The sequence below is a fragment of the Zonotrichia albicollis genome, chromosome 18 (assembly GCF_047830755.1).
Source record: "Zonotrichia albicollis isolate bZonAlb1 chromosome 18, bZonAlb1.hap1, whole genome shotgun sequence".
Lineage (NCBI taxonomy): Eukaryota > Metazoa > Chordata > Aves > Passeriformes > Passerellidae > Zonotrichia > Zonotrichia albicollis.
The window spans coordinates 100,742-128,092 of record NC_133836.1 but is presented as its reverse complement, the minus strand read 5'-3'; the positions used below and the strand labels follow the sequence as shown (position 1 = coordinate 128,092).

The 27,351-nt window shown below is 39.4% G+C and overlaps 1 protein-coding gene across 6 annotated transcripts in view; it reads left to right on the top strand.

The window, feature by feature from the left end:
- SFSWAP (splicing factor SWAP) overlaps positions 1–11,927 on the top strand; it is a 36,709-nt gene extending 24,782 nt beyond the window's left edge. For 3 of the 6 annotated variants that reach the window (XM_005494010.4, XM_026797446.2, XM_026797448.2), the window contains exons 14-19: positions 791–1,056; positions 4,924–5,079; positions 5,966–6,091; positions 8,803–8,973; positions 9,548–9,620; positions 11,508–11,927. In XM_005494010.4, the coding sequence (XP_005494067.1) occupies positions 791–1,056; positions 4,924–5,079; positions 5,966–6,091; positions 8,803–8,973; positions 9,548–9,620; positions 11,508–11,573 (858 nt within the window). In that variant the 3' untranslated portion in view covers positions 11,574–11,927. Of the gene's footprint in view, positions 1–790; positions 1,057–4,792; positions 5,080–5,965; positions 6,092–8,802; positions 8,974–9,547; positions 9,621–11,507 lie in introns of those variants that run through there. The other 3 variants (XM_074554595.1, XM_005494011.4, XM_026797449.2) reach the window with 3 other exon arrangements.
- Positions 11,928–27,351: the final 15,424 nt, after the last annotated feature.

Genomic DNA, 27,351 nt, shown 5'->3' with positions numbered 1-27,351 from the left:
TGGTAAGTATCCTTGTATCAAACAGTGAAACTCAGATAAGGTGGAGCAGAAATTATGACAGGGAAACGGATTTCTCCAGTTGCCTTGAAATGGCAGCTGGGGGAATGACAGGCTTTGAAATGAGGAGCATATCTATGGTGCCTGACTTGAATTGTTCTAAAGAAGGCATTGAGCTGAATTCTCTGGGGTTCAAGCTGATAACTTGAAAATGTTGTGGTATGATTTTGCTTAATCTCCTTCAGCTGGAATTACTCACTGAACATTAACTGTGCATGGACCTGTTCTGTCTTGTGATCTTCCCAATTGTTTACATTTAGAACATTTATTTTGAAAAGTTCAGACATAATTTCTATCACTACTTGTTCATTTTGCTGTTGAAATTGTCATCCAAACAGCACAGTTCATGGAGGAAAGTGACCCTAAAACTTAGCTTTGAATGTCACTAGTTCCTGATTGTATTTCTAGGTTTATCCTGTTTTAAGTAAAACATGTAATTAAACTAAAAGATACCTGATAGCACCCATTCTTTTACAACACATTTCTTCTAAAAACTAAAGATGAAAAGTTTCAGAACTATGTCCTGATTAAGCTGACAATCTTAGTATGCATATACCAACTTGCATGTGTGTCTTTGGGAAACTGTACAGGCCTCCATTAAATTTTTCTTTATGCATGTGTTTGAAGATGTCAGCCTTACTTCTGAATATTTTATGTAATCCCAATGCAGCAGTAGCTAACTTTGACTAATTTTGGAAACTGATCACTGTTTTTTGTTTATCTTTGATTTTAGAGCGTCAGTAGTATACCATGTCCTGTGACTGCAGTCAGAACTTTGCCCACCTTAGAAGTTAAACAAGCAGAAAGGCCTTCAAGCAGAAGCAGAGATCCTCCTAGGGATGAAGAAAAGGAAAAGAAAAGGAAAAAACACAAGAAAAGATCTCGGTCAAGATCTCGATCACCATTCAAGTATCATTCATCATCTAAGTCCAGGTCTAGATCACATTCAAAAGCAAAACACTCACTTCCCACTGCCTATAGGACTGTCAGGCATTCAAGGTGGGTTTGGAAACCAAACATATTCTTTAGCGTTCTGTGTGGGTTAAAACGTAAAACGTCTTTGCACTTCTTCCATTACATAGGTGTTTTTATACCCATTGCAAAGGTCACAGTCACCTTGAAGGCAGTATGTGGCACATACAGATCGAATGTGGCAGGTCTTTTGAAAGTCCTTTTAGTGAAATAATGAATCAGTAATCTCTTATTGCATAGTACAAAACTTTTACCAGTAAATGCTTTTTCCTGAACTTCTTTGAAATACCTGGGGATAGTACATAGAAATGGGATGATAGCAGGAAGAGAACTTGCTAATAAATCTGTGTCTGTTACTGGAGCAAAGTAACTTAGACAATATTCAGATAAGAAATAGAGGTAGAGTACTAGGTGGTTGAGCAGCAAAGCTCAGAGGAAAACAAAGCAGTTGAGTAACAAGTGAGAAAATATGATGGAGATATATGGCAGGAATCCAAGAAGAGTGTGAACAGCGGTGAAAGAGAGAGATACTACAGAAGAGTGTGTAGTGCTGTTAACTCTGTACTTAATCATTAATGAGATAAATACACTATGCTAATTATCCAGCTATAAGATGATGTATATTGTGTTTTACTGATACTGTTAATTCTGTCAAAGATATTTGGGTCTAGGCACCTTCAAAGTTCACTGTCTGTAAATGCTTTTCTGCAGTGAAGTTACTATGGTCAGTAGGAGGGGCTTTGAGAGTACATTCTGTGGATCAGTGTACAGAACAATGTAACTACTTATGTAGCTTGTAGTTTAAGCAAATTGCATATAAATACTGCCACAGCTGTATAAGTATGTGATGCATATGAAACCCTGCAGTACTTCCTCTTTTTGTATCTATCTATGACTCATGCCTGAAAAAAGCTGCTGGCCTCTGATGACAGTGTGCCAAAACTTCTTAGTTTTCTTGTGCTTTTTTGTTTAATGAAGTGTCTTAACTACACTAGCAGGAGTGTTAACATGTTACAACTTACTGGTTTATACGTGATTTTTGAGTTTAAGAGCAATACTTTTCTGCAGAAATCTCTGCTATTCAGAGATGCCAGGAATTAAATAAGCGCAACTTGGATTGAAACGATCAGTCCGACATGCTGCTCATTTGACTACCTTTGACAGTAAGTTGTCGTGACATGCTGTGTCTTAACCAAAAGTCATCAAGAATAGGTAATCTGTAGGAGTTAATCTCGTGTTTGCCTCCTGGGACAAATCAAATGACAAGTTCACAACAGCATGAAAATCATGAATCACCACAACACCTGATTAAATTTGGTTAGATATTTCCTTGAGGAGCTGTTGAATTCTGAAATCTCAGAAGTCTAATAAACTTGATGCTGGCTGGCTGAATTTTTAAATTATTTAGAAAAACAGCACCAGATTTTGCACTGAAAACATTTTGCATATTTTAACTTCATAGAAGTTAGAGCTGAACAGGAAAGGCCTTGAAGAAGAAATGGTGATGATTGAAGGTGTGCTTTATTGGAGGTGTTTGCTATGCCTTAACATACTGTATTTCCAAAGTTAGAGCTCTTGCTCCTGAAACAGAAAAATTGTTGAATAATCAAGAGCAAGAGGCTGATTCATAACCCTTTTAGATACTGATGTATTTTGATTCTCAAATGTTTAGGCAAAAATAGTACCTTATCTTAATAATTGCCACAAAAAGGCTCATGTTATTGCCTAGATGGAAGATATTACTGGTCTTTTTTATCATTATTATTATTTGTTCTTATTTTACTGTTGTTTCAGATAAAATAATTTCAGTGCATTGTGTTGCTTCATTCAAAGCTTGGCATGTTTCACATATCTTTGCTAATCAGTTTTCCTTAGAACGCTATTCTTCAGCTTCACCTAGAACAGTTTTCTTCCCTAGCTTCCCAAAGCACTGGATATTACAGCTTTCAGCTGAATGAATAGTTTCGTAAAGAGCCATCCTCTCCTGGAATAAAGTGTAAACTGTTTCTCGATGTTGATATGTTCATTGTGTATTAAGTGGATGGCGCTTGGAGACAGTCATTACTGTGTGGACAGTGATGCTAAATTACTTTGAAACAGCCCTATTTTGAGTATCTGTGCAGTATTTGAATGCCCCAGTCTAATGATGTTGCCTTATTTTAATCTGTTCAAAATACAGATTAAAAATTATCTTTGCCATATAACTTATTGTGATAAGTTACTGGGGAATAAAATGTGGGAAGTGTAGATAAACATCAAAATTTGCAATAACATTCTTTGCTTTTTATTCAAGGAATGTTCAGGATACTTTGTAAGCTCTTCCTTTTTGGTTTATCATCTTATTCTTTTTTTCCAAAATGCATATTGTGCTTAGGAATCCCACAAATGAACTTTGCAGTATACTTCTTTGTATAGCATTTTACATCACTTGCTTATCATTTATTTTTGCATTGTTAGAGGCTTAGAGGCTCTGCTGCATTTAAGAGTAGTCTTTGGTCATAAGATACAATTTTGAAACTGTTGCATTTCTTATATTATGCATCTTCAGCTGTAATAAAGTTGAAAAATTCTGTTCCAATAACATGAAGTTGATTCAGAGCATGTTTTGCATATTCATTTCTCAGGTTAACAGCCAAACCTATTTTACAGAAACAAGTTTAAAAAAATCATAGCTATATAGAGAACCCAGATAATACTAGCTTAATTGTAGCATGTGGTGTGCTAACGGCAATTCTCTGTATAAATGCTTGTTATTTTCTGGAACAAAATTAGTCCTATAAAGCTTGGTGTCATGCAATTTTAATTCTAGACCTACATGACAGATTAAGCAAGCCAAGTACACAGTAAACAGTGTCCCAGAGTTCTCTAAGGTACTGCAGAACAGACCTGTCATTCCCAGAGAGGTAATTAGTTATTACAAGTAAGTACTTGATATCAAAGATGGGCATATTTATTAAATCTGTCTTGGAAAACAAAGGTTTTGGTATCTTAGTATTAAGTGTAGTAAATACTAAATCACTGTTTTTATTTCTCATGGGCTTCAAAGCACCGTTAAAGAATTGGGTCTGAGCTGTTTCTGGCGGTGATGCTGGGTGTCAGAGGAGATGAAGGGAAGTGATTTGATTTGGTGAAATTTGGATGTTCATTTTGAACTAGAGATGGAAAGTCTAAACTTCTTTTCAGTATTGCTGCTTTACTTTATACTGTTTAGTAATGGAGTAGTACTAAAGCACATAATATATCCAGTTAATGAATATTTGCAGTAATTGGTTGTATATTTTGTTAACAGGATACTTTGCGGTAAGTTTGGATAGGGTGCACCTGTGTGGGAGTTTCTGTGAGCCTTTTTGCCTCAGTATATCAGTAGACTTGGAAGTAGCTGTTCTTTGTTAAAAAAGATTGTTTGGTGTTGGGGTTTTTTTCTCCTACAAAAGTGATTTTCTTATTGCTGAGGCAGTGTCTAGTCACATAATTTTAATTCCAGTTTTGTAATGAGACATGCCAAGCTTCATAACCCTTTGAACTTTTGGGACCCTTCTAAGCATAAGTCATAAAGGAACAAAGTGCCTTCTGGAATTACAGTCTAACGAAAGTTACAATTTACATATTGCAGTAAAACTGATTAGCTGTCTTCTAATTGTTTGGAGCAAATGGCCAAAGTTCTTAATATTTGGTGATTGGAAGAATGCTGTAGAACCACAAATGTCAGTTCATAAAAATAAAGCTAATGTCTTTTTCTTTCTGATTGTTTGGACTTTTTTAGGCTGGTCCATACAGGCGTGTTTCACTAAAGTTCAGCTTTTGGTTAAGGGACTAAGCCTTTTCAGGATTCTAGTTAATACCAAAACTAGGACATTTTAGTCTGGATGTGAAGTGTGTGCCTCCATATCACAGACTCACAGCATCCACAGCGACACTGAGCATGGAGCCGAGTCTGAGCAGCTCATCAGTGGCAGCAGCAGCAGAGTGGAAAAATTATCAGGCAACTTGGGCAATGAAAAGATTTGACTGCTGGAGCTCTTTTGAGGGAGATCCTGGTAAAATGTCAAGGTGTCTGACTGAACCCAAGTTTTATAATCTGTTGGTTTTTTCCTTTTTTTTAATCCTTCTGAATGGCTTGGTAAAGATCAGATTTTATAAGTGTCAAAGCAGTTAATTTGCAACAGTTATCTGCCATTGAGATTATTTCTTTTCAGTTGGGCTTTTTTGTTGTAGGTGTAACAGAAATGGCTCAGGACCTTGTAGGTGTGTATATATATTATCTATATTATGTGAACCTGAAGCTCTCTGATCTTAACTGGGCATGCTTTCTATTTTCCCTTCTTGTTCTCCTCACTTTTCTAGGAAAAATATTTCAAGTCAAAGTGCTAGTGCCAAACAACACTGATAATGGGTTGTTGGTCACTTGCACTGGTGAAAATATTGGGTGTGCTAGGATTGTTCTGCAGCATCCAGGACATTTCCTGGACTTGTCAGTGTTCGACAGCCACTGCATCAAGAATGTGCATTTATCTCTGTGAGACATCAGTTCTAGAAGCACACCACTAATTTAAGAAGACAAGGTCAGGTCTGCCAATCCCAGGCTTTGTGCAAATTTGATTTCTGCATACCAATTTTAGCAACATGTGTTGCCACAAAAGGTGGCTAGACTAAAAACAAGTTTTTCCATCAAATAATACAGAAGTTGTCATAGCAGACAAGACCAAAAAATAATTCCTTTTTTTAGCCCCTTATTGGGCATGAAAAGCAATGAAAATTCATCTCAAATGTCTTGGATAGGCAAGAAATTTTTATGTAGCTGACAAGTCTTGGAGACTAAATGCACCATGTTGGTATAAAATAGCTATTTGCATTTGGTGAAGCACAATTCCACTGAAGTAAAAGTTTTGAAATAAATAACAAAAAGCAAACTTTTGAATGTTTTTTCTCTCCTCAGGTCACGATCAAGGTCACCCCGGAGAAGGGCTCACACACCAGAACGGCGGAGAGATGAGAGAAGCGTTCCCACAGCATATCGCATCAGCAATAGTCCTGGGAACAGCAGGAAACGGCCCCGCTCCAAGTAAGGGCTCCTGGTCCTGGACAGTGGGGTCTTGGCATCCTAACAGCCTGATGGATTGTAGACTCCTTAGCTAGAACTTAACCATTGTGTCCTTTGTATGTTCTGGAGATTTATTTTGATAGAAAAACACTTTTTCGGGAGAAAAAAAATATGGACGCACTTGTTGTTCTTCCCTGTTCTTGCATATGTTTGAACAGCAGCTGTACAATCTAATTGGTGGATGTTAATACATTGCTGTTTGCTGGCCATGAGAGTTCAGATTTCACTGGGAGTTTCATATTTCCCTCTTTTTGGGTCATTTTCTCATGCTGTGATTGTGCAAGGTGTATGACCTCTGTACAAGTCATAGCATAACTATGATGTCAGCTTTCTTGACATCACATCATATCTGCATAAGGGCAACTGATTTAGCAAACAGTTATTTAACAGTTGTTTTACTGGCAGACTGGAATGTGAAGTATGAATCATGGTGTCATTTTGAGAGCATCCTGCATACAGTCACTCTTAAACTATTATAATCAAAATGGCATTTATTCTTCAACTTCTTTCTCCATATTTCTTGTGGAATAAGAAAGAAAGAGATCACTTTCAGCTTCATTTAAAAAATTCTTTTGTTTCTTGTGACAACGTCTCTTGATAGCCTGTAATTAATTGATGTGTGGTAGGTATAATTGAGAACTTCCTAAGTATACTTCAAATGATTTAGTTTTTACATTCATCAAATGAAGGTAATAGAGGCTCCTGTGGAATTAATGCAAATTGGGTTAAGCGGAAAATATGGAAGCTTAAAATATTTGTTTTCCTATAAATGCACAAAATACGCTTTTTTCACATCTCCATGCTGTTCTTAATGCTGTGTTGGTGTGTCTGCTGCTTTAAATGCATTCAGCATTTAAAACTATAAATGCTGAATTAGAATTTTGCTACTCCAAGTTGTAAATTATAAGTTGGTAATTGGTAATAATATTGCTATATAGGTCAAAATTTTAAACTTCTGTTAGGCGTCAAACAGGAAACCAGGAAGTGGCACAATAAAATATGGCAGTAAGTACAGAAGATGTAGACTGAAGAAGGAGTAAAATGTAGTTAAACATAGATAAGGATATTTTGCAGCTCTGATTGCAGAAATTAAATCAGAAACTCTTTCAGCCCTGACATGTTAAATTTTCAAGTAAAAATGTGATGGACCAGTTTCCGTGTTGAATTATGGAACAGATTTCTTCATCATTCAGCTGTTCTATTTGTTCGTTGTAGTCTGAGATGAAAAACACTGAAAAAGCTTACAGTAAAATACTTTTCTTGCATGACAAATATTTGCCAAGATTTTCAAGAGTCAAATATGAGATCTGTTCACAGCTTGGTTATGTGAGGATGTTTAAAGAAACAAAGCGAATAAAGTACATAGCTAGTCAAGGAATAACTGACTTTGTAGTTGATGATTTTGTGTAGTCATGAAAATGTTAGAGGCTGTGGGGTTTTTTGTCTGCCACTTAATAATTTTTTATTCAAGAAAAGTGTAAGGAGGTTTTGCAATTTTAAATCTTGAGTGTTTTCTCTATATAAAAATATATGTATTATGTCTCTATATAAAATATAATAGATCTCTGTATAAAAAATGGTGGGGTAAATTCTAAGGTTCAGAGTTGTACGCTGTTTATATGGAAATTCAATGCGTTACAGTATAGCACCTTTTAAAGTAGAAAATTCCGACAAAAATTCAAAGTAAAGGAATGAATAATATGATATTTAAAAGGTGGCTAAAAGTTTTAGTGTTCTAAGATGTTCTAGAAGCTTCAAGAACATTGCTCTGAATAGACTTCTAGGAGTGCATACTAGAGAGGGATGCTTATAGTGAGATATTGCCTACCTCTAATTAAGGCATCACTCTAGTTATTCTAATTATAGTAATATCAATAGTAGTGCGTAAATCATACAGACATAAGTTCATAGCCAGGTGAAAAGATTCACTAGTTTCATCTTTAATACATTACTAATTGAATTATCTTTGAACTTAATATTGGCTTACGTGGTGACTATCTCTGTTCCCTTCTGTCAGTAATGAACACACCAGGTACTCATAAGTCCTTTGTTTCAGCTTCCATATTGACAAACATTTGTGGATCTAATTTCCAGGTCTGAAACATGGAAATTCTCACTTAGGCACACTGTTAGGTCCAGATTAGTCTGAGTGCAGTACACCATCTCATTTAAAATTTTGATCCTGTGGTTTGTTGCATTGCAGGTTGGATCACAAAGAAAGGGGAGGTTTTTTTTTTTTTTGTTTTAAAAACCAAACAAACTGGATTTGCCTTATAGATATTTCACATAGCCATGATTCCATGTTTTGTTTATTTTATGAGCTAGGAAAATTGTAAGGGATATAAACTCTCACTTTTCTTGTTGCATCCTTAGTGTCTGTTGTTGTTTGGGAAGGAACTTCCCTCTAGCAAAATTATTCTGCAAATCTCCAGTGAAAGGCTTTTTGTTGTTGTCCTGCATTCCAACTGAGAACCTCAGGAACCAGAAGTTTCCTAATGTAGTATATTAAAAAGAGCTTCTGATAAAGTATTTTGTTCAGCCATAAATGTGCGGTATTGGGTAAGACTAATGCTTGCTGAGTGCAAGAGAAACAGAAGTGGGCCAAGTAACTTCAGTGTAGCTAGTGTAATATTGCTTTAAATATTCTTCACTAAAATATTTTCTTCTCACAGAAGTCCCCATGAAAAGAAGAAGAAAAGGCGGTCTAGATCACGTACTAAATCCAGAGCAAGGTCTCCCTCACCATCCATGTCACCAGGCAAACCATCTACACACAAAAATTCTGTACATTCAACTAGTGTCTCTCCTGTGGAGAGCAGGGAATCCAGCCAGGAACGCTCCAGGTACCGTACTCTCTTAGTGTCCTACTGCAGTGCTGCTGCCTCTTGACTGTCAGGGTGTCTGTGACCAGAGTCGTGGGGGGAGGAGCTCTGTGTGTGTGCAATGTGTGCTTATCAAAAGTAAAAGTCACTGGGAGCACAGCACTATCTGAATCAGTCTGATAAACATATTGGGTCTCTTTTGCTTTCTGGAGTAAATTTCTCAACCTTACAGGAAAACTGGTGCAGAAAATTCTGCAACCTATTTCTAAGTTGGAAATTGGAAGCTTTCATGAAATGGGATAACTCTTTGAAGTAGAACTTTAATAGAGTGGTTTGAATTATAACATGTGTCAAGATTCATGATGAAATTATTTCTAGAATATAGAACATCCTTGTTAAAAATTCTCAAGCTGCTATTCAGATTTGTCGGAGCAGTTGTACAAGTGATTTTTCTGACCCTGACTTACATTCTCTGGTTGACTGAGAGAGCTGTTGACTAACATAGGAGAAACATGTACAATAAAACCCAAATCAAGATGGGGAGTGAAATGCATTTTCAAAACTTTTACTATAAATTGCTGATTTTATTTTTTAGGGGAGTTTCTCAGGAAAAAGATGGCCAAATCTCTTCAGCAATTGTGTCATCAGTGCAGAGTAAAATCACTCAGGTACAAATGGGCAAATTCAGAGTAATTAAGTATGTCCAACATATTGCTTTTTTCTCTTACCACATTGGGCAATTGTGAACTTCGCGTATGATGTAGAGACATGTTCACTGTCTTTTTTAATCTGTTTGCTTATGGGAGCAACGGTGTTGTTACTTCCCTAGGTGCTGTCCTTTCAGTTTTCATCAAGCCTCTAAAGACCAAGCTAAATTCATTAGGCTGCAGTTGTATCCACTGTAAAGATGCTAAAGTCCATGTTATGCTGCAATACTCCCTTTATCAACAGCCCATCTTACCATGTAGAGCTCTTCACAAGTTTCATGGAAGAAGGAAATATTTAACTTTTTTCAATTGGATAAGCCAGCTTTAAAGGGAAAGTTGTCTTAATTATGCTTTGAAAAATTCACAGTAGAAAATCAGAGCTGCTTTTTATAGTCTGATGTTTTTTCAGTGGATAAGTTATTCTTTCAATAAATAGATACTGTTCAAAAATATAGTTCTGCTATGGAAATAGTGGTAGTTGGAAATTGATACTTGCGGTCTAGTACCTTACATACAAAATTTGATCCATTTCTTATGACAAACCCTAAACAAGATTATTCAGGAAAAATAACAACTATAGGCAGCAGAGGAAGAAAAAGGAGTGTTAAAATCACAGCATTTCTTATGCTACCAAACAAATGCATGGGAAGTCATAGTATGAGAAATGAGATACAAACTACAGCACGGTCTTCAAAGGAGAGTTAACATCCCACCCTTCAAACACATATACCCTTCAAAGATCATTGCTTTATGCATTTTTGGGTTAAATGTTGCTTATGGCATAGCATTTCCTATTTTAGTATTAGACTGCTTGTTTAAAGTACAGCTGTAAGAGAAGGAATGGTTACTGAAGCAAAATACAGCTCTTGGTTGCTATTTGCAAAAAGTAAAAAATAGGAATGAAACTTAGATGAATTTTGTAAGATATTTCCCAATAGAGATGAGTTAAGCATCTCTTTATCATTAAGGGCTCCAAAAATGGAATTTAACTAATTATTAAATTGTTGTGCTGCCATTGTCCTGCCTGACCCTAACCAAGTCAGTATTTTTTCTCATTCAGATCCTTCCATCTGTAAAGCAGAAGGAATAATGATGCTAAATTCCCCTCTGGTGTTGAGAACTTCAGATGCAAAACACTTTAAAAGCACTAAGGAGTTAATTTATGTTGCCTTTGTGAACAAATGTTTAAGTAACTCAGATTTGTTACTGATATACACACTTTTTATTTTGTCATCATTTTTTGCAACCCAGTTATTCAATGCCATTTACATGAAATTTCATTTCTTTTTGTAATGCTGTTCCAACTGGCTGCTCAGACAAGACTGAGAGTCTGTTTGCTTTTACAGTCACTGTCATATGAGAAAATGCCTCTGCTGTGTAAATTTTTGGTTCAGATTTACAAACCAAGGAAAAAAATTTGTTTTAGAGTAATTGTTACATTCTTTTCTTACCAGCTCTCTCTCTTTTTCTCTTTTCTTTTTTCCCATTTTAAACCTCCAGTGGTTAGTAATTGTGTGTTCATTACAGGATTTCTTTGAAGATGTGGTCATAGTTTTTCTATTCCAATTGATATGATTTCTGTGCTTTGTTGTGTAGAAACTGCTTGATATATTTATGCAGAGCACTGTTGCATTCTGGTAAAACCAGAATTCAGTTGCTGTCATAGGAACTTTCTCCAAATTATTTGACTCATTTAGCCTAGGAGCTAAACATTTGATAGTCATGAGTCCAAGTATCCCACATGACTGGAATGCACACTAACCCTTTCAGGTGGAGTTTTTCAGTCATGTGTTTTAGCTCTGTTCAAACATCAGACATGTTTGATCATTTTCCTTTTATTGTCTACAGGATCTTATGGCCAAAGTGAGAGCAATGCTTGCAGCTTCCAAAAACATCCAGACCAGTGCCTCCTGAGACCTCTTGGAGCTGACCATCAATAAATTGTATGAAAAGAACAATTGGAAAAGAACTGCCTCATCTCAAATGTACAGCTGAGTTTGGCTCACTTGGTTCACAACTCGCATAATTTACCAGAACTCGAGAAGCTAAAACCTGTCTTTCTGTACAGAAGCATCTCCTTGAGATTTCATTAAATTTTTCAGCCAGAATATCTTTGAAAAGTTTTTGGGTTTTGTAAATTGATTTTTTTGACTAATTCTTCGATAACATTTTATGATCAGCAGTCTGTATGTGTATATTTGTAAATACTATGTTTCTGTGAAAAGTATTACACAATAATAAAGAAGGAAACATCTTTCATTAGCTAGAGTTTTTGTGGAGTCCTTAATTGTTTGCAGTTAATTTTGTTACAAATTAATTGGTTTTTTATTATTTTCTGTTTTTAATTTGACAGCTGTCTTTCCTGCTGACCACCTTAAGCTGAGAAATTCTGTTTATCTTTCTTCATGCACAGGATATCTCAGAAAAATGCTTGTATACTTGGATGTCAGTAGCAGACAGTTTTTGAACAAGGCAAAATTCATGATTTTGAATTGAGGCAAAATTCATGATTTTCTGTCCATGAGTTAGAAAGATCTTTGAGCCTCCATATGAGGGGTTGGCCCTTTAAAGTCAGTAAGTAATGGTCAGTTGTGGAGGGATAGAATGTAAGAAAATATAGTGCAGAAGATAGTCTCACACCTGAGGAGTTGCAGCTGTACTAATCACCAAAGATTAGGAACAGGCCTGCTCTTAATAGGCCACAGGTGTGTCCAGTAAGAAGACGAGTGCTATAAAAGAGTGGGTTGGCTGGGTGAGGAGAGAGTTGGCGTTTGTTGGCTGTGCTGTGAGGTGCTCCAGATGAGAAATCAATGAGAAGGTATGGGAGATTTACAATAAGATGGCAACAGTCAGTAGCTGCATTGTCTTAGTGTACCTTGTTCTCTCTACTTAGGTACAGAAAAGAGGATATTTTTGGATATTCATCAGGCATCCTGCATAGAAATCCAGCATTTTTCTGATTTAACATACTGTTGAAAAAGATATTTACTAACTTGTATTTCATTGACATAGACTTACTAACTTTTTTCAGGAAGTTTGTGTCTTCAGTAAAATTGCACATTTGTTTATTATGCATTCTTTTTTGCACACTGAGACTCTTTTAATATTTTAATTTAAATGCTCTTAAAATTAGTACCAAAAAATGAGTGGATTTTTACCAAAGCCTGCTTTGTAATGGTTGGTTATATTCAAAAGGCGCGCCATTATTAGCAATTGTCTAATTCCATAGAGAATGGAATTGTGGCTTTTACTGATCCCTGAAAAAGTCTGTGATCTATAGTCAGAAAGATTCTGGGTTTAGTGACTCACTGTCCTGATTTTCTCAGATTTTATTTTAGTAGGTGGAGGTTGGAAACAAATTATAAAAATTAAAGTTCACACTTCCTCGTAGACCAGTTGGTAAATGATTTCAATAGAATGACACAAATAAACAACCTTAATGCAAAAATCTTGTTGTTCAAAGCAGGGGGAGGAGAAGCAGTGTTGATATAATTTGAATTTTCAGTAACATGATGGTCTAAATGGTCTCTGGCATGCCACTTGCTCTCTTGAAATGCAGGCACAGTATTTAAGCCATTGGGAATCGTAATAGATCAGGTTTCTTTTCAATTTTTGGTTAATAATTAGTAGAATTCATACAAACAACACAAAATGCTGGGTCTGATGCAAAGAAATACTGTGCTCATAACCTGTGATGAAACATAGCCATCTAAATCATCATGTAGAATGATGTTATCCACCACTTACCTAATTATTTCAAAATTATTTGCAGTGTTTTGACTAGGATGAAAATAACTTTCAACCAGTACCAGAGAGGCACCATTTCATCTGCACCAGTTGATGAAACAGTACTAGCAGAGATAAAAAAGGACATAAAGTAGATTTCAAGACAGCTATTGTGGGTTGTTGTGCAGTGTTGAAATTTACAGCAGCTGTATTTTTCTCCCCTAAATGGAGTTAAAAGTCCCACCATGGTTAAATAATTGGCAGCTTGGATGCAAGTTGTTTGCCAAGTAATAGGAAAACATCCCAGATCTTTGATTAAATAGACTGGGCAGCTTGTTTGGCTGCTGCTTTGCAGATTCATTCTCTTTGGGAAGGTTGTTGCTTTTATGACTTCTCAGAACATTTTCTCTTTCTATGAGCAAGTCTTCTAGTCTTCTCTTTTTTCTTTTCCTTAATCCCTTTTGTGATATGTCAGGAGATGGAGTGTTTAGCTCCAGAAAAATTTAGATTAAACTGCACTTTTATACAGTCATTATTTTTTTACTGAGGTTTGTTTGCATCTAGCAGTCTCATGGGGAGCTGTATGCTCTAAAAAGTAGTAGTGTTTTCATGATGCTATTTTTTTCTAAAAAATAAGGGGCTTTAAAAGGGTTTGAACTGCTTTACCAGAATAATTTCACATTTGGAAAGCAGTGGGGCTTTTTGGTGTCACCACAGGCACTGGCTGTATTGTAGCTACTTGCAAATACAGCACAGAGCTTGTGATACAGTGAGTACGGTTTCAGGTGCCTGGTATATCAGGAGAACATGTGACCAGTATCAGGAAAGTGTCTTAAAAACTTCCAGCTGGGAAATTTTCACATGTCTGTTTTCCAGGTATGAATTTGCAGCATGATCCCTAAGCGTCTGGGACCACGGGTCCGGTTCTGGATCACATGGCACCTCGCAGCCCACCTCCCATCCACAAAACTGTATATACTTAATTCCTTGCCACGTTTCCACGCACCAACAGGCCTAAAAAGGTCCTGGATCACCTGGCTCTATTGCCAGAATCTTTTTTTCTGGTGGGAAATACACAAGATTGCTGTAACAGGGAGTTAAAAAATCAGAAGCACTTTGGTTGGAGAAAAGCAGGCTCTGAGTAGCCATGAGGAAAGCACTGTGGCAGCTCTTGAATTGTCAGTAACTAGTTTTGGTTTTCCAAGTTTCTCAGTTGTCTGAAAACTACATATCGTGAGATTGCTTTGCTTTAAATTCAGTGAAATACAGTAATTAAGCAGCTCTTGAGCTGTAAGTACTTTGAGTTATTAATATCCTCTGCATAAGTATAACGAACTAGAACTTGGAATGTTAATATTGGATTTCCAAACAACTTTGGAAGGGCTTTTTTGTCTGTAATAGCCTATCTTTTCTCTTTCTCTTAGAAGGAACATACATGTTCTCACTTGTAAACTTCATGCATTAGAAACATCAAAATTATATTCTTCATTTTTCAGTGGGGCAACAAATGATGGCATTTAGAATAAATGCTTTTTTGGATTTAAGGCAATGACTGTTATATTTTGGGAAGATGTTTTATTAGGAAATCCCATTTAATTAAATTCCTACTTAATAAATTGCATTTATTACCTATTCTTCTTCCACCCCTAGCCAACAACTAATTATATTAAGCAAAGAAATAAAAGACTTGTAGATAGAGGTTAGTAAACTGCTATGGCATCTTCTTTGCTAGTTTTCCGTTTGCCATTATGATCTGAAAGCATAAAATACATCATTGCACTAATTCAAGATTATTAATTTATAAGATGAAAATAACTTGGCTATATCATGAAAATTTGTTTGAAATTCTATAAATGCAGATCTTAAAAGTTTAGTGTTTATTTTTCCATTTGTGATTTAAATGCAAATACGATCTGAATATCTTGTTTTGCTTTTAGACAGATCCTTTCAGCACAGAAGTGTAGTTCAGTGAAATATTACATGTAAAAGGAAAGGCTTTATTGGAGCATTTGGTTGGAAACTAAAATCTGCCTGCATGCTGATGAGCTTTTGGTCTTTCTGGTAGCAGCTGCAGTGGTATTGCTGTTGTTACTCGGTTTGAACCATCGAAGGATTCCTGATAAATCTAGATGCAAAACATGTCTTTGCTTTTTGCCTTAATTTTCCCTGCTCTGGATTACAGAGGAGGTATATTCACCCTACTGCATTTTCTGAAATCTTAAAGTAAGTTGTGAGCATTTATAAAAAATCCATTTTTACTTTCAGGGTACTTGAAGCTTCCCTGGTATTAACTTAATATCTTTAATTTGGATGAAGATGATAATCTCTTGGCAACAATTAATCCTGAACACATAGCATGACAAACATTATATAAAGCTCTGCTAGACTGTTTTAAAAGTGATGGTGATAATCTGCTGTCTCTGGCTTGCTGCCACACTTTCCTCAGAAGATGTGGTAGGAGTTTTCTCTGATAAGGAAAAAATGGCTTCACGTGCAATGGTTGCCTGCTGGCAAACTCATTTTTCTCTTTACACTGAGTGTTAAAATGATGATCTCTGCATAGGAAGTAAGATGAGTTCTTGTTGATACTTGACAGTGTTACAGATAGAGCTGCCTGCTTGGGTAAAAGCAATCCCAGTATGCAAGACCCGAGGAGGGCAGGTGCTGATCTCCCCAGACAGCACAGAGTGGCAGATATGACGCCTCACTGCAGGGAAACTGGCATTTCTGTGGATCTCAGAGTTTTCTTTTCCTGTTCCCTGTAAAATAATCCTAAGGATTTAAAGTAGTACCTTATCCTGGATTTCTGTGTTTCTAATGAAAGCTCCGTTCTAACTGTGAACCGGACAGCTCTTTCAAAATGCAGTTCTTCAAGGTCTTTCATCATCTGAACACTAGAACTTTCAAGACCAAAGTTTTACAGCTTTTAGCCCTTTGCTAGTAATGAGTTTTACACCTTAATAAATGCTTCAGCAAAGCAGGCTCTATCTGCAGTTTCTGTAAAGTCACTGAAGAGTCTCTGATTTCATTCGGGCATTGTCAGCAGCACAAAAGCATCTTCTCAACAGTCTTCTATAAATGACCTGTTACCTTAAGAAACAGCTTCCCATTACTTATTCTTACATAGTTACTTTTCTGTTCATATCACATAGTTTGAGTTCAGCCAAAATCTTGTTCAGTCTGTTGTACAAATATCTTCATACGCTGTCTAGTGCCTCGGCAGAAATTAATAGTGGGGAAGTTGTGCAGAACCTCCTTGAAAACGCCTGAACTTGGCAGAAGGGGCTCTTTCTAAAAAGCCTTCCAAATTCTTCTGTCTGTACCACAGTGCCCAGGACTGTGAATTATCTGCCAATAAATAATAATGACGTGAATCATACTTCCTTTCCTCCACCTTCTTAGAGGGGTATTTCAGTGTTCAGCGCGTAGCTCAACTCTCTGGAAAGCATTCCAGATGATCATTTGACTTATTAAATGATGTTGTGTAGAGGTGGCTGCTTTCTGGAAGGCAGTTGTAATTTGAGTTCCATATGTGGGTTTGTTAGGCAGAGCTGGAGACAATGGCAGGAAAACAGAAGTGTTCCTTATTTACCAGTCAAAGCAGTATGAAAATAAAGGTTAAGGTAGTACCTGTTGGGGATGAGGCCATTCACTGCCAGCCCAGGGCTGGGGAGGAGAGGATGTGGTGCTGTTCCACTGTAAAGATAAATTGTACAAGATCTTGCCTCTGTTTGCTGCATCTGCTCTTCACACTGGCATTGAGCTCTTACTGGCTTATGGGACAAACAACTTCAAGACTGCTTTCAGAAAGCACTGCTGACAACTGAAAGATTCAGCAGACTTCAATTCTTTTAAGAGAGGAGGGACAGCTATGGGTTAAGTCTTAAAGTGCATAGGCCTGGTTCAAGTGTGACTGTAACCACAGCTACCTGGAACCCTGGTTTTATGAAGAAAATGAAACACATTGCGACACCAAAGTTTTTCTCTCAAAAAGGGCGGCAGCCTGCATATGGAGAGAAAGTGAGCCCCATGACCAGCAAATGAAATTGATTGGGTTTTATTCTATCAACCATTTATGTCCTGAAATAACAAGGAAAAATGCTGTAAACAGTGCTGTATTGAACACTGATTCACTGAATGTTTCTTTTTAATTGGGCTGTCTGAAGGATGAGCCTCTGCAGTGTCTAGAAGTGCCCATGAAAACTCAAAAGGGAAAAAATGAATATATTAAGCAGCTAATTTGTTGCATGGTGCCAGTCTGCCCTTTTGATTCTCCATATCAACCAAAACCATAACAGGCTAATTCCTTGCTGTAAATGTTTTTTTTAATTATTTTTACTTGTGAAGTTCATGACATGCTGCATGGAGTGGGAAACAGGGACAGGGGCTGGTGCTGTTATTGAAAATAACCATCTCATTCCCTTGGAGTAGTACTGAAAGATGTTCTGCAGAAATACTTACTCTCACCAAAGGGAAGGCAAAAGCTCTCTGCTGCTGCAGAAAAAGTGGAGGGATTTGCCTTTTCTTTGTAATATTTTAAATTACATTGCTTGAAGTTTTTGTAACAAAACTTGGTGAGAAAGAGGAGCTCCAAATTTCAGAATCTACTGTTACCTTTATCGACCCTATGTTCATAACAAAAGCTTGATTGGAGAGGGACACAGGTTCCCACTAGCAGGCTCAAGGGAGTTGCTGTTGTCAAGGACTGGAGGATCCTGTGAGTGCTTCCCCCCTCTTCCTGCAGGTTGTCACTGCCTTGTTGGCTTGCAGGGAGAGGAGTTCATCTGTCTTGTCCTTCAGCCTGCATCCTCTGTGGATGAAGGAGGACAGTACGTTAGTGTGTCCTTGTTGGCGTGCTGCTCCTGGCTGGAAGGATTCTTGTGAGGCCGCAGGCAACAACAGGAGTGCAGAAATTACAAGTAAAGGAATGAAGAAGGGTTCTTTATTGGTGTGCTGTTTCTCCTGTGTTGGCTGCTACAAAATATAGAAGTATTTCTGCTTTTTGAGATAAAGAAAAAAGAAAAATAACAAAGCAATTCTCCCACAACCAAAATATAACCTGAACTCTGTCCGCACACAGCTCTGCTGTTCTCAAATGTTGCTGGTCAGAGAGATTTGCAAGTGCCTTTAGAAATCTGTGTTATGGCTTAAGTTTTAATTATATTCATTACGATTTTTATCTGGGCACAGTTTAGCCTAGCATTGTAAATGTTATTAGCTGCTGGCTTTAATTGTCAGGATTTGTACAAAAATGTTGCTGTGTCACTAATTAAACTCTGTCCAAGTGCACAGCATCAAGCCTTGGGCACTTCTGCTAATTGCACTGAGCTTTCTACCTGTTAGTTTATTTGGATAAATATTATCAAAAGGCTTTGATAGTTAGCAACTGTTCACAAAATGTGCTTGTCATCTGTCACTATACTCTCAGACTGCATGCTTCCTGACCAGGAGGTTGAAGTTTTATTCCTTATAACAGCATATTAACATGACAAGCAGGGCAACTGAAAGAGGGAAAAATGAAGCTGAAGATTTTGGAACTCTAGAAGTAAAGCAGAACCGTGGCATAGCCAGAACATTTGGCCGGCTTTAGGTGGGAGCATGTACTGATCTCAGCTCTCCGTCTGTGTCCTTATGTGATGTATGGATCACTCTGGTGCTGTGTAAGAAAAATCAAGGTAGTTTCACTTCTTTGCTTTGTTCAGTGGTGCAGAACCAGGGGCTTAAGGGCAGTGTGTTTTTTCTGCAACCTTTCAGCATAGCTCAGAGGTGACAAGAAAGAAAAGCTTAAACTGAGACCTAGAGAGAATGTAGTGTGATGCTGGGTTGTACTGTATGGTTGCAGATAGCTACTCTCTACTTCTGAGATCATATATTTGTTTTACTGTGCAATGAGGTTAAAAACTGTAGACTGCACTGGAATGCAGGTGCAATCCTACACCAAGGTGTCTGCACCCCTGTTGTGTGATCACAGCATTCGATAAGAAATGCACTTGGGGTAGTGCAGATGTGGACCAAGGTTTACTAGTGCCAGAGATTCTGCATAAGACTTCTCTAACCTTTTCTAGAACTTAGCTTACCCAATTTTCAGCTGTATCCTACTGCTGAAATTGCCTTTGGACTTACTTTTGAATAGATTAAATGCTTGGCTTTTGAAATCTGAACAGTAAATGCACATAATATGGTACAGCAGTTTTCTTTGGCTCTGCATCTTAAATACCTTCACATAGATAAGGAGATAAGTTTATACTTTGATTAACAAAACAAGCTCAATAATGATGGATAAAGAAACCTTTCCCACCTGATTCCCTCTGATCTGTGTGTGACTTTTCTTCTTCCCAACATCACGAGTGCTGAAGACTTCCTTGACTGATGGGTTCATTCAGGGCATCTCAGAGATAGGTAGGGAAGATAACTATTGGCTTAACAGATGATCGTGGTTGATGTGAACCAAAAAGATTAATGCATAGCTAAAAATGTCATCTCAGATCTTGAAACATGGAGTTTTCAGGGCTGTAAATAGTGTCTATCTAATACAAAAAAAAAGTGAAAGCTGAGCCTTAGTAATCATTGTTTCTTCATCAGCAATTGGTCTGTGCTGGGATATTTTTATAATCCTACCTCTTGATCTTCTGAAGAGCTGTTGTGTTTGAAATAATTATTTCAAAGCAAGATTGTCTTTGCACAAGAGTGTTTTTTGTCACCTAAATATATTCATTGTAGAAACACCTCCTTCAAAAGAGGTAAAGATCATTCCCAGCATCCCAGGCTGCAATTTTTCTACTCCATCTGCCAGAAGTTTTGCAGCTGGCGCAATTCATTAATTCTGTTCAACTTGTGTTCTCTCAAACCAGCAATGAATTTGATAATCAGCAGGCTGGGCTTTAAACGTACGCTTTTCTTTTTATTCCGAGCTACTCACTGAGGAACACAACAGCTTTTTCCGGGGAGGGACACGGCCTCATATGGATGGTGTGATGGAATCTCCATCTCCTTGGTAGTAAACTGGTTAGTGCTTGGAGCTTGTTGGAATATGGCTCAGCATTCAGCCATTATTATGAACATCAGCACAATATCTCTGCTTGTACCCCAAGCTGCAGGGCCACCAGGAAAGTCAGCATGAGCAACAGTGCTCTGTGTTTGCAGACTCTTGAGTCATAAGAAGCATGTTAACATCCAGAAAGCTGATACTGAAAGGTAGTGTCCCTAAGTGCTGGTAGGAGGAGGTGGTGCTGTGCTTGAGATACCTTTTGAGCAATGAATTTGAGTGTCCCAGCTCCATTCTTGGCTACTAAGTTTGAATTCTGTTCATCAAGTAGCATTAAGAATATATAAGCTTCTTGAAGGGAAAACCCTACACTTGCCAAGATAGCCCAGACAGGGAAAGAGATCAAAAGGAGGGAAGAATTTGTAACAGGGAACAGACAGGGGTGCAGCAATGAGGAAAAGTTACAAGGGACAATGGGATCAGGAACAGGGAAACTGGAGAAGTCCGAGGAGAAAAAAGCATTGCTACGGAAAAGCCTGCATAAATTTTCATGGATGCAAGAGTGGATATGTATAAACAGGAAAATAAAGGCAGTCATGACTATCCCCATAGCACTTTATACCATTGTTACCACCTTCAAAAGCTTACTGCCTTCCTGTTCTTACCCTTATGAAAATTAACTGTTTTCTCAAAAAGCTCTTTATATACATAATTCATGTAAGTCCAGGAGTCTCTGTTTATTTTACTCTTGCAGATCTTACTGGAATGCTCCAGGGACCTCCATTTATCAGGTCCCAAAGCAGAGCTTTGTTTTTCCCTCTCCTCCATGACAAAAACCTGTCAGTAAGTGCCAATGCTCAGAATCTGATGTTCTCAGGACCCTGTTGTTCTGTCACATTCCTGACAGCTTTCAGTGAGTGGCAAATGGCTGCCACCTTCATCTCCACACGTGTGATATTGACAGCATATCTGGTGACCCTCATATCTTCTTTCAATGTCTCTATAATTGAAGCAATATACACAATTTTTGCGGGAGAGATCAGAGATGAGTGACTCAATGGAGAAATTCACCCACTCCCCTGTACAAATACTTCTATATGTGCTGATAAGTTCCCATAGGCTGATGAACTGAGAGCAGTGTGCCAGGAGCCTGATTCAGTGGTTTACGCATTCTCCAAATGCTTCTATCTGAGCAAAGACAAAACCAGTGCTCCTCTTGGTGTTTGCTGTGACCTGGCACATTCCTGGCTCCTGGAGGCCACCTGAGCAGTTCAAGTGCCTTTTTATGACATTTTCTTTTCTTGTGAAGGAAATGACATCTGACTCTTTCTCAGGAACAAAATCCCCTCCAGAGCTCCAGAGATTCACTGAAATTGCTGGCAGGTTTTCATGAGACTGAAATGTTTGGAGAGTGGTAGCTGATGGTGGTGTGACTGCAATCCCTGCTGGGCTACCCAGTAACATCCATCACATTTGTGTTTGAGGCCCAGAGAAAGACACTGATGGAGTGCAGGGAGGGAGTAAAGTTCCCAGCTCTTTTTTCTGCAGGTATTTTGCAGCAGGAATGGTTGGGTTTCTTTCTGTATTATGAGATTTTGGGTGCATAGGAGAGAAATCAAGGGATGGTGATGCTCATAGGCAACCCTGCTGCTCGTGCCAGCAGTCAGAGCTGAGCTGAGGGACTTGGCATGCCAAGGGGGTGAGAAGACCGAGTGGATGTGCAGTCTAGCCCAGTGTGGGAAGGCAGGGAGCGGAACTGTGGTGGTGCCTAATGGATTGTCATTCAGAAACGTAGCGTTTGCCTCTGGGAATGACACTTGCACGGCTGAGCCAGGGGTGCTTGAAGTGAATTAGGCTATATAATTTCAGGTTGTCTTTGAGTCAAAGAAAACTTTTGGAAATTCATTCTTTATTGATGTGTTTTCTCTTGCTTCAGAGACAGAAAAGGGAATTTCCTGCAAGGTGGAAAAAAACCCAACCAACTACTTTCCATCTTGCTTGTAAAAAGCGCCTCAAGATTTTTATGAATTCTTTGTTACAGATTGCCAACAAAGTTAATTGAAAGACTGGACAAAAACCCAGATTTTTTTTCTTTATCAGAATCCTTGCCTGTGCTTTGCCTAAGAGCACTCAGTGCCTGCGCTATTGAATGTGTCCATGTGCAAAATGAAAATGGATTGCTGCTGGAAAGTTAAAGAAAAAAGCAACAAAAACTAACCTTGAATTGCTCAAAATAATTCTTGCATGATATCTTGTTGGCTTAAGGCTGACAGTACCTCAGATGTAGAAAACCAACAATGCACCCCTTCTTTCTCTGATAAACTGGAGAAGTAAGTGAAGAGAAGCTTTTGTTGTGCCCTCAGCCCTGGCTGGCACTGAACATGCCCAATGTCCTGTGCTTTCTGTTGCTAATTGGGGTGGCCTCTTCTTGCTGGGGATCTGTTCCACACCAGCAACAGCAAGTCCTGAAGCCTTTGAGAGCCTCTGATGCCAGTTTGTGCCTGCATCTCCTCACAGCAGAGTGGTAAATTTATGAAACACCTCTGCTGGGAAACCACTGGCTTTTCTTTTGGTCTGGCTTTTGCAGTGCTGGAAGGAGCAATGATCCATGTTGAGAACAAAGAGGGAGGAACAGCTTCCAACATGCTTTACTGCATGGGAATGACAGTGGCGCATCAGCTATTATCATTCACTGAGGGCACAGAGGCTGGCTCTGTGGGGGGATACTGCTGAGGTGAAATCTGCTCCACTATTTTCAATAAGAGATGTGCAGAGCATTAACAGGTCGGTATCTTTGACCTGAGCAGCAATACAGCGCTGGATTAACTCCTGTGTAATGCTCTGCTTTATTTACAGCAGCTCTGGATGTGTGCTCATGTAACATATGTGCCCACATTTAACAGCTGGAAATGCAGCATGGCCAGTGGCCCTGACCTGCTCACACTGCGACAGGAGAATCGCAGGTTTGACAGGAAATCAGAATCATTCCTCAGGCTCCTCTCTTGGCTCAGCTCAAGGTTTGTGCAATTGATGTCATCCTTTGTCAAACAGCTTCCACACCAACAAGCCAGAGCAAAAATAACTCCTGTCTCCTGCCTGCTACCTGATTAAGGTTTTTAAGGCCAAGATTCTTTCTTAGTAGCTATCCTGTAACTGCTACGGTAGAGTCTGGTCTCAGTCGAGCCCTTTCAGGGCTGTTTTTGTACCAGTGAGTACAGTCCAGGTTGCTTTGGGTCTGGATCCTACCATTACATCCCAGTCACACTCCTGAATGGCAGCCAAGTTTCCCTGCCTGGTAAAGAAAATATATAGCAGCAAGTTTTATGACTTACTGAGGCTACAGATAGCATGCAAGCGGCATGTCTTTCTTAAGGTACATTCCTTTTCATCAGAGTGAACTGCATTTTGAAGTAAAAATGTTGTCAATTTTCCTTATGTGCTGGAAAGCACAGAGAATCAGAGGATATCTGCATTGGAAGGGACCCATCAGGATCATTGAGTCCTACTCCTGGGCTTACACAGGATACCTCAAAAGTCCCACCATGTGCCTCAGAGCATTGTCCAAATGCTTCTTGAACTTGGGTTTGGTGCTTTGGCCACTTACCTGGGGACCCTGTTTCAGAGGCATTACCTCCCAGAGAGGCTGTGTTTTGTAGCATGAGGGGACTCTCATCTGCTGCTGTGTCACTGCTGGGCCTGACAGCTCACTGACTCAGACCTGAGTTCAGTAGCCAGACCTGTTAATGTGCCCAGCACACCCCAAGCTGCTCCTGCTGCCCCCAGGCAGCAATGCTGCTGGCAGGGCCTGTGATGGGAGCCTGGGAACCCCATGGGAAAATGCATTTGAAGAGTGGGGCAGAAGAAGAGGAGGACACATGGAAGGTGGAGGGCTCAGTATCACAGTCCAGCAGCCACAGGTGCTTTTTGTCTTGCATGAAACACCCAAGAGATGGCAGTTAAAGGAACTAAATGGTGACTGAGTGAGTGGTACTGGCACAGTGAAATCAGTTGGGTCAGTGGCTTTTGGGCGCAACTGGAGCCATCAGCTGCATGCTGGGGAAAGGGAAAGGGAAGAAACATGGGTCTGATCATGCCCTTGGGGACATTGCCCTGAGCCCTGTGCTGATGTGCAGGAGACAGGGAGGCAGTGGGATGGGCACAGCCTGCCAGCACAGTGGCTTCAGGGCACAGGGACACCAGTGCGCAAGGGCTGTAAGCCCCATGGTGTAACAAGCGCCAGCATGGATCCTGCACAGCCTGGAGAGAGCAGATACCACTGTCCTCTGTTACCAATCTGCTCCTTTACTTCTGAGGTCATGCTTTTGAGACAGGTTGGCTTGGACTGGACACATCACATGAGCTGAAGCACCTTGTTTGATATTAATACAGTTGGGTCTTGGAATAACTTCCGCCAGACATTTATCATCTGTGTGCTGATTGCTGATATTCACCTCCCTTAGACCCAAGCGAGGTGCAAGAAGCCTGTAATCCTTTTCTCTCAGCACATTAGTGTAAAGCCTCATGAATCTCTATTAAATTTGAGAGAGAACATGAAGCTAGGTTGCAGCTGCCTTGTTGATTTTATATTTCCTCTCATTACAGTGCCTTGCCATGGAGCTGAGAATTAAATGGCTAATAAGGCATCTGCTCCAAGCAGGAGTCTCAAGATTGTGACAAAAGCATCTTACATCAGGGTTTATTGGTTTTTCTTGCCATCACATATCATGTTATTAAAATCATTAGTAATACCTGATCAGAGGTAGTGACTGTCAAAGGCAGCATAGCTGGCAGAGCAGGTAAGTAGGTGTCTCTGGACTTAGCTGGGTGCTGGAGCTGCATCTGGGAAGTGGCTGGAGCTGTGGGGCTGGGCAGCATCCACAGGAGGAGGACTGTGGAGGCACAGGGACCTGGCTGGCTGCTGCTCTCTACAAAACCTGTGACTGATAAGCTGAAATCCTTGAAGAAATAGATTCTGAAAGAAGCACAAGTGTGCTCTGTTTTGGGGTGGCAGATGGAAAATGCACTAAAACATCTCCCAGTCTCCATCTGGAAGAGCGATGGCCAAAGGGAAAGGAACCCTCTCTGGGAGCAGGAGGCAGGGCCAGGGTCAGACTTGCTGTCTGACAGGGAGTTGGCTGTGGGCCTGGGAAGTGGTAACAGTCCTGTGGCGTTTTGCACTCATTCCATAAGGATGGGATGAAGTGTAATGTCACCAATTTTAGGGATTAATTAGACTCACATTTTGTGGTATAGTTAAAATACTATTAAAAAACCAAACCAAAACAACCAAAACAAAAAACCTCTGCAAGAGATTTTCTGCTCTACTCTAAACCTCTAGCATTGTGTGCCTCTAGAGACACACATTTGTACCAGCAAAGACAATTATGATTACTGGATTGGTGTGATTTGGCACTTGGTTTTTTTTTTTCTTCCCTGTAGGTGAAGTTCACTGTCGAAATTGGGCTTTACTGTGTTAGAAATCATTCCAAGGCACAACCTTAGTCCCTGCTTTTGAATTTTTCCACATAAACACCAATAGGAGGAGATTGGAGGTGACTGATTTTGGGGAGGACTTGCCTGCCTTCTGGGTCCTGCCAAAGGGTTCAGCTCTTTCTGCTCTGTAAGTTCCTACTCCTCCTTCTCCCTCCGAGCAGTTACCACCGGCTGATGTAAGTGCTGTCTAGCCTTGAATGCATTATACAGATACATTTCACCCCTATAAAATGCTCAGTATGGAAGGAACAGTGTGCTTGTCCTCTCTCAGCTACTCAAACACTCCTGCCTCTGTTTGCTGAATGCTCCAAGTCTTCCTCTGGGCTTTTCTTCCCCCTCCCCATGGAAAGGGAGATCCTTGTTTCCAGGATATAGGACATTGTAGGATCATTTCCAGTACACTTCAGAGAAGGGGCTTCAGGTGAATTTGTTTGCTTCAAGAACCTTGGCATGAGCACCAGGCTGGTCCACTCTTCATCCTCACTTGAGACAGTCTTGCCATAACCTGGCCCTCAAACGCTGCTTATGCAAATGCTCCTTTGCATAGCTAATGGCTATTTATTAATGCTAACCTAGCCAAAATAAGTCATCACTTATTAAAACTGCATTGCCTTCCCCGGCCTTGAATTTTTCCTTGAAGTCTAACTTAAAAAGATGCTAAGAGTCCCCAGGTGACTGTTACCTTGACTCAAAGCGGCTACAAAGAATTTTCCCAGTGACCTGGCAGAACTGTGCAAGCTGCTTTTGCAGGGTTTTTACTCTGAATCTCCCAGTTTTACCCATGTGAACATGTTGCCATGTTTCTCAGGCTGCTGTTAACTCCACCAGACCAGTGATTGTCTGTCAAGAGTCTTTGTGCCACAGCTGTGTTCTGGGATATGGAGGCAGATACCACGTGTCTAAGACAGGTACTCTCTTCACTTCCATTTTAAACATCTAATTCTACCTTCAGCAAGGTTGGTCTCCACCCCTTCCCCTTTGCTCTCATCAAGTTAGTGTTAAACACCTTCCACATCTTGCCCCTTTTGGTTTTAACATGCTCAGATTAACAATGACCATGTTCAGTGGGTAGGAAAGAATATATATATATATTCCACTTGACTTTGCTGGTGCTCTTCAGGTCAATAGGAAGAAATTTTTCTGGTGATAAAGGGAAAGGTCATTTAAAAATAAAGCTGTGACAGCCTGTGCTGCCAGCACATGAACTGAAAGGATGAATTCATTTGGGGAATGTTACCTCCCCTCCTGAAATACTTTACTATCTGTTTCTAATTACAGCAGGACTCAGAGAGCAGGATGATGTTGATGGCCAAGATGAAGAGCAATGGAGAGGCTCTAAAGATCAGGAGAACTGAGTTTCCAGCTCTGCCACACAACTCTGGGCTGATACCTTGGTCTGGAGGAGTCTTGTGTTCTGCAGGCAATGGCCCCAGGAAGAGAACATCTGGCTCAGAGGAACACAGAGGCTCCCAGAGCGGACCCTGCTGT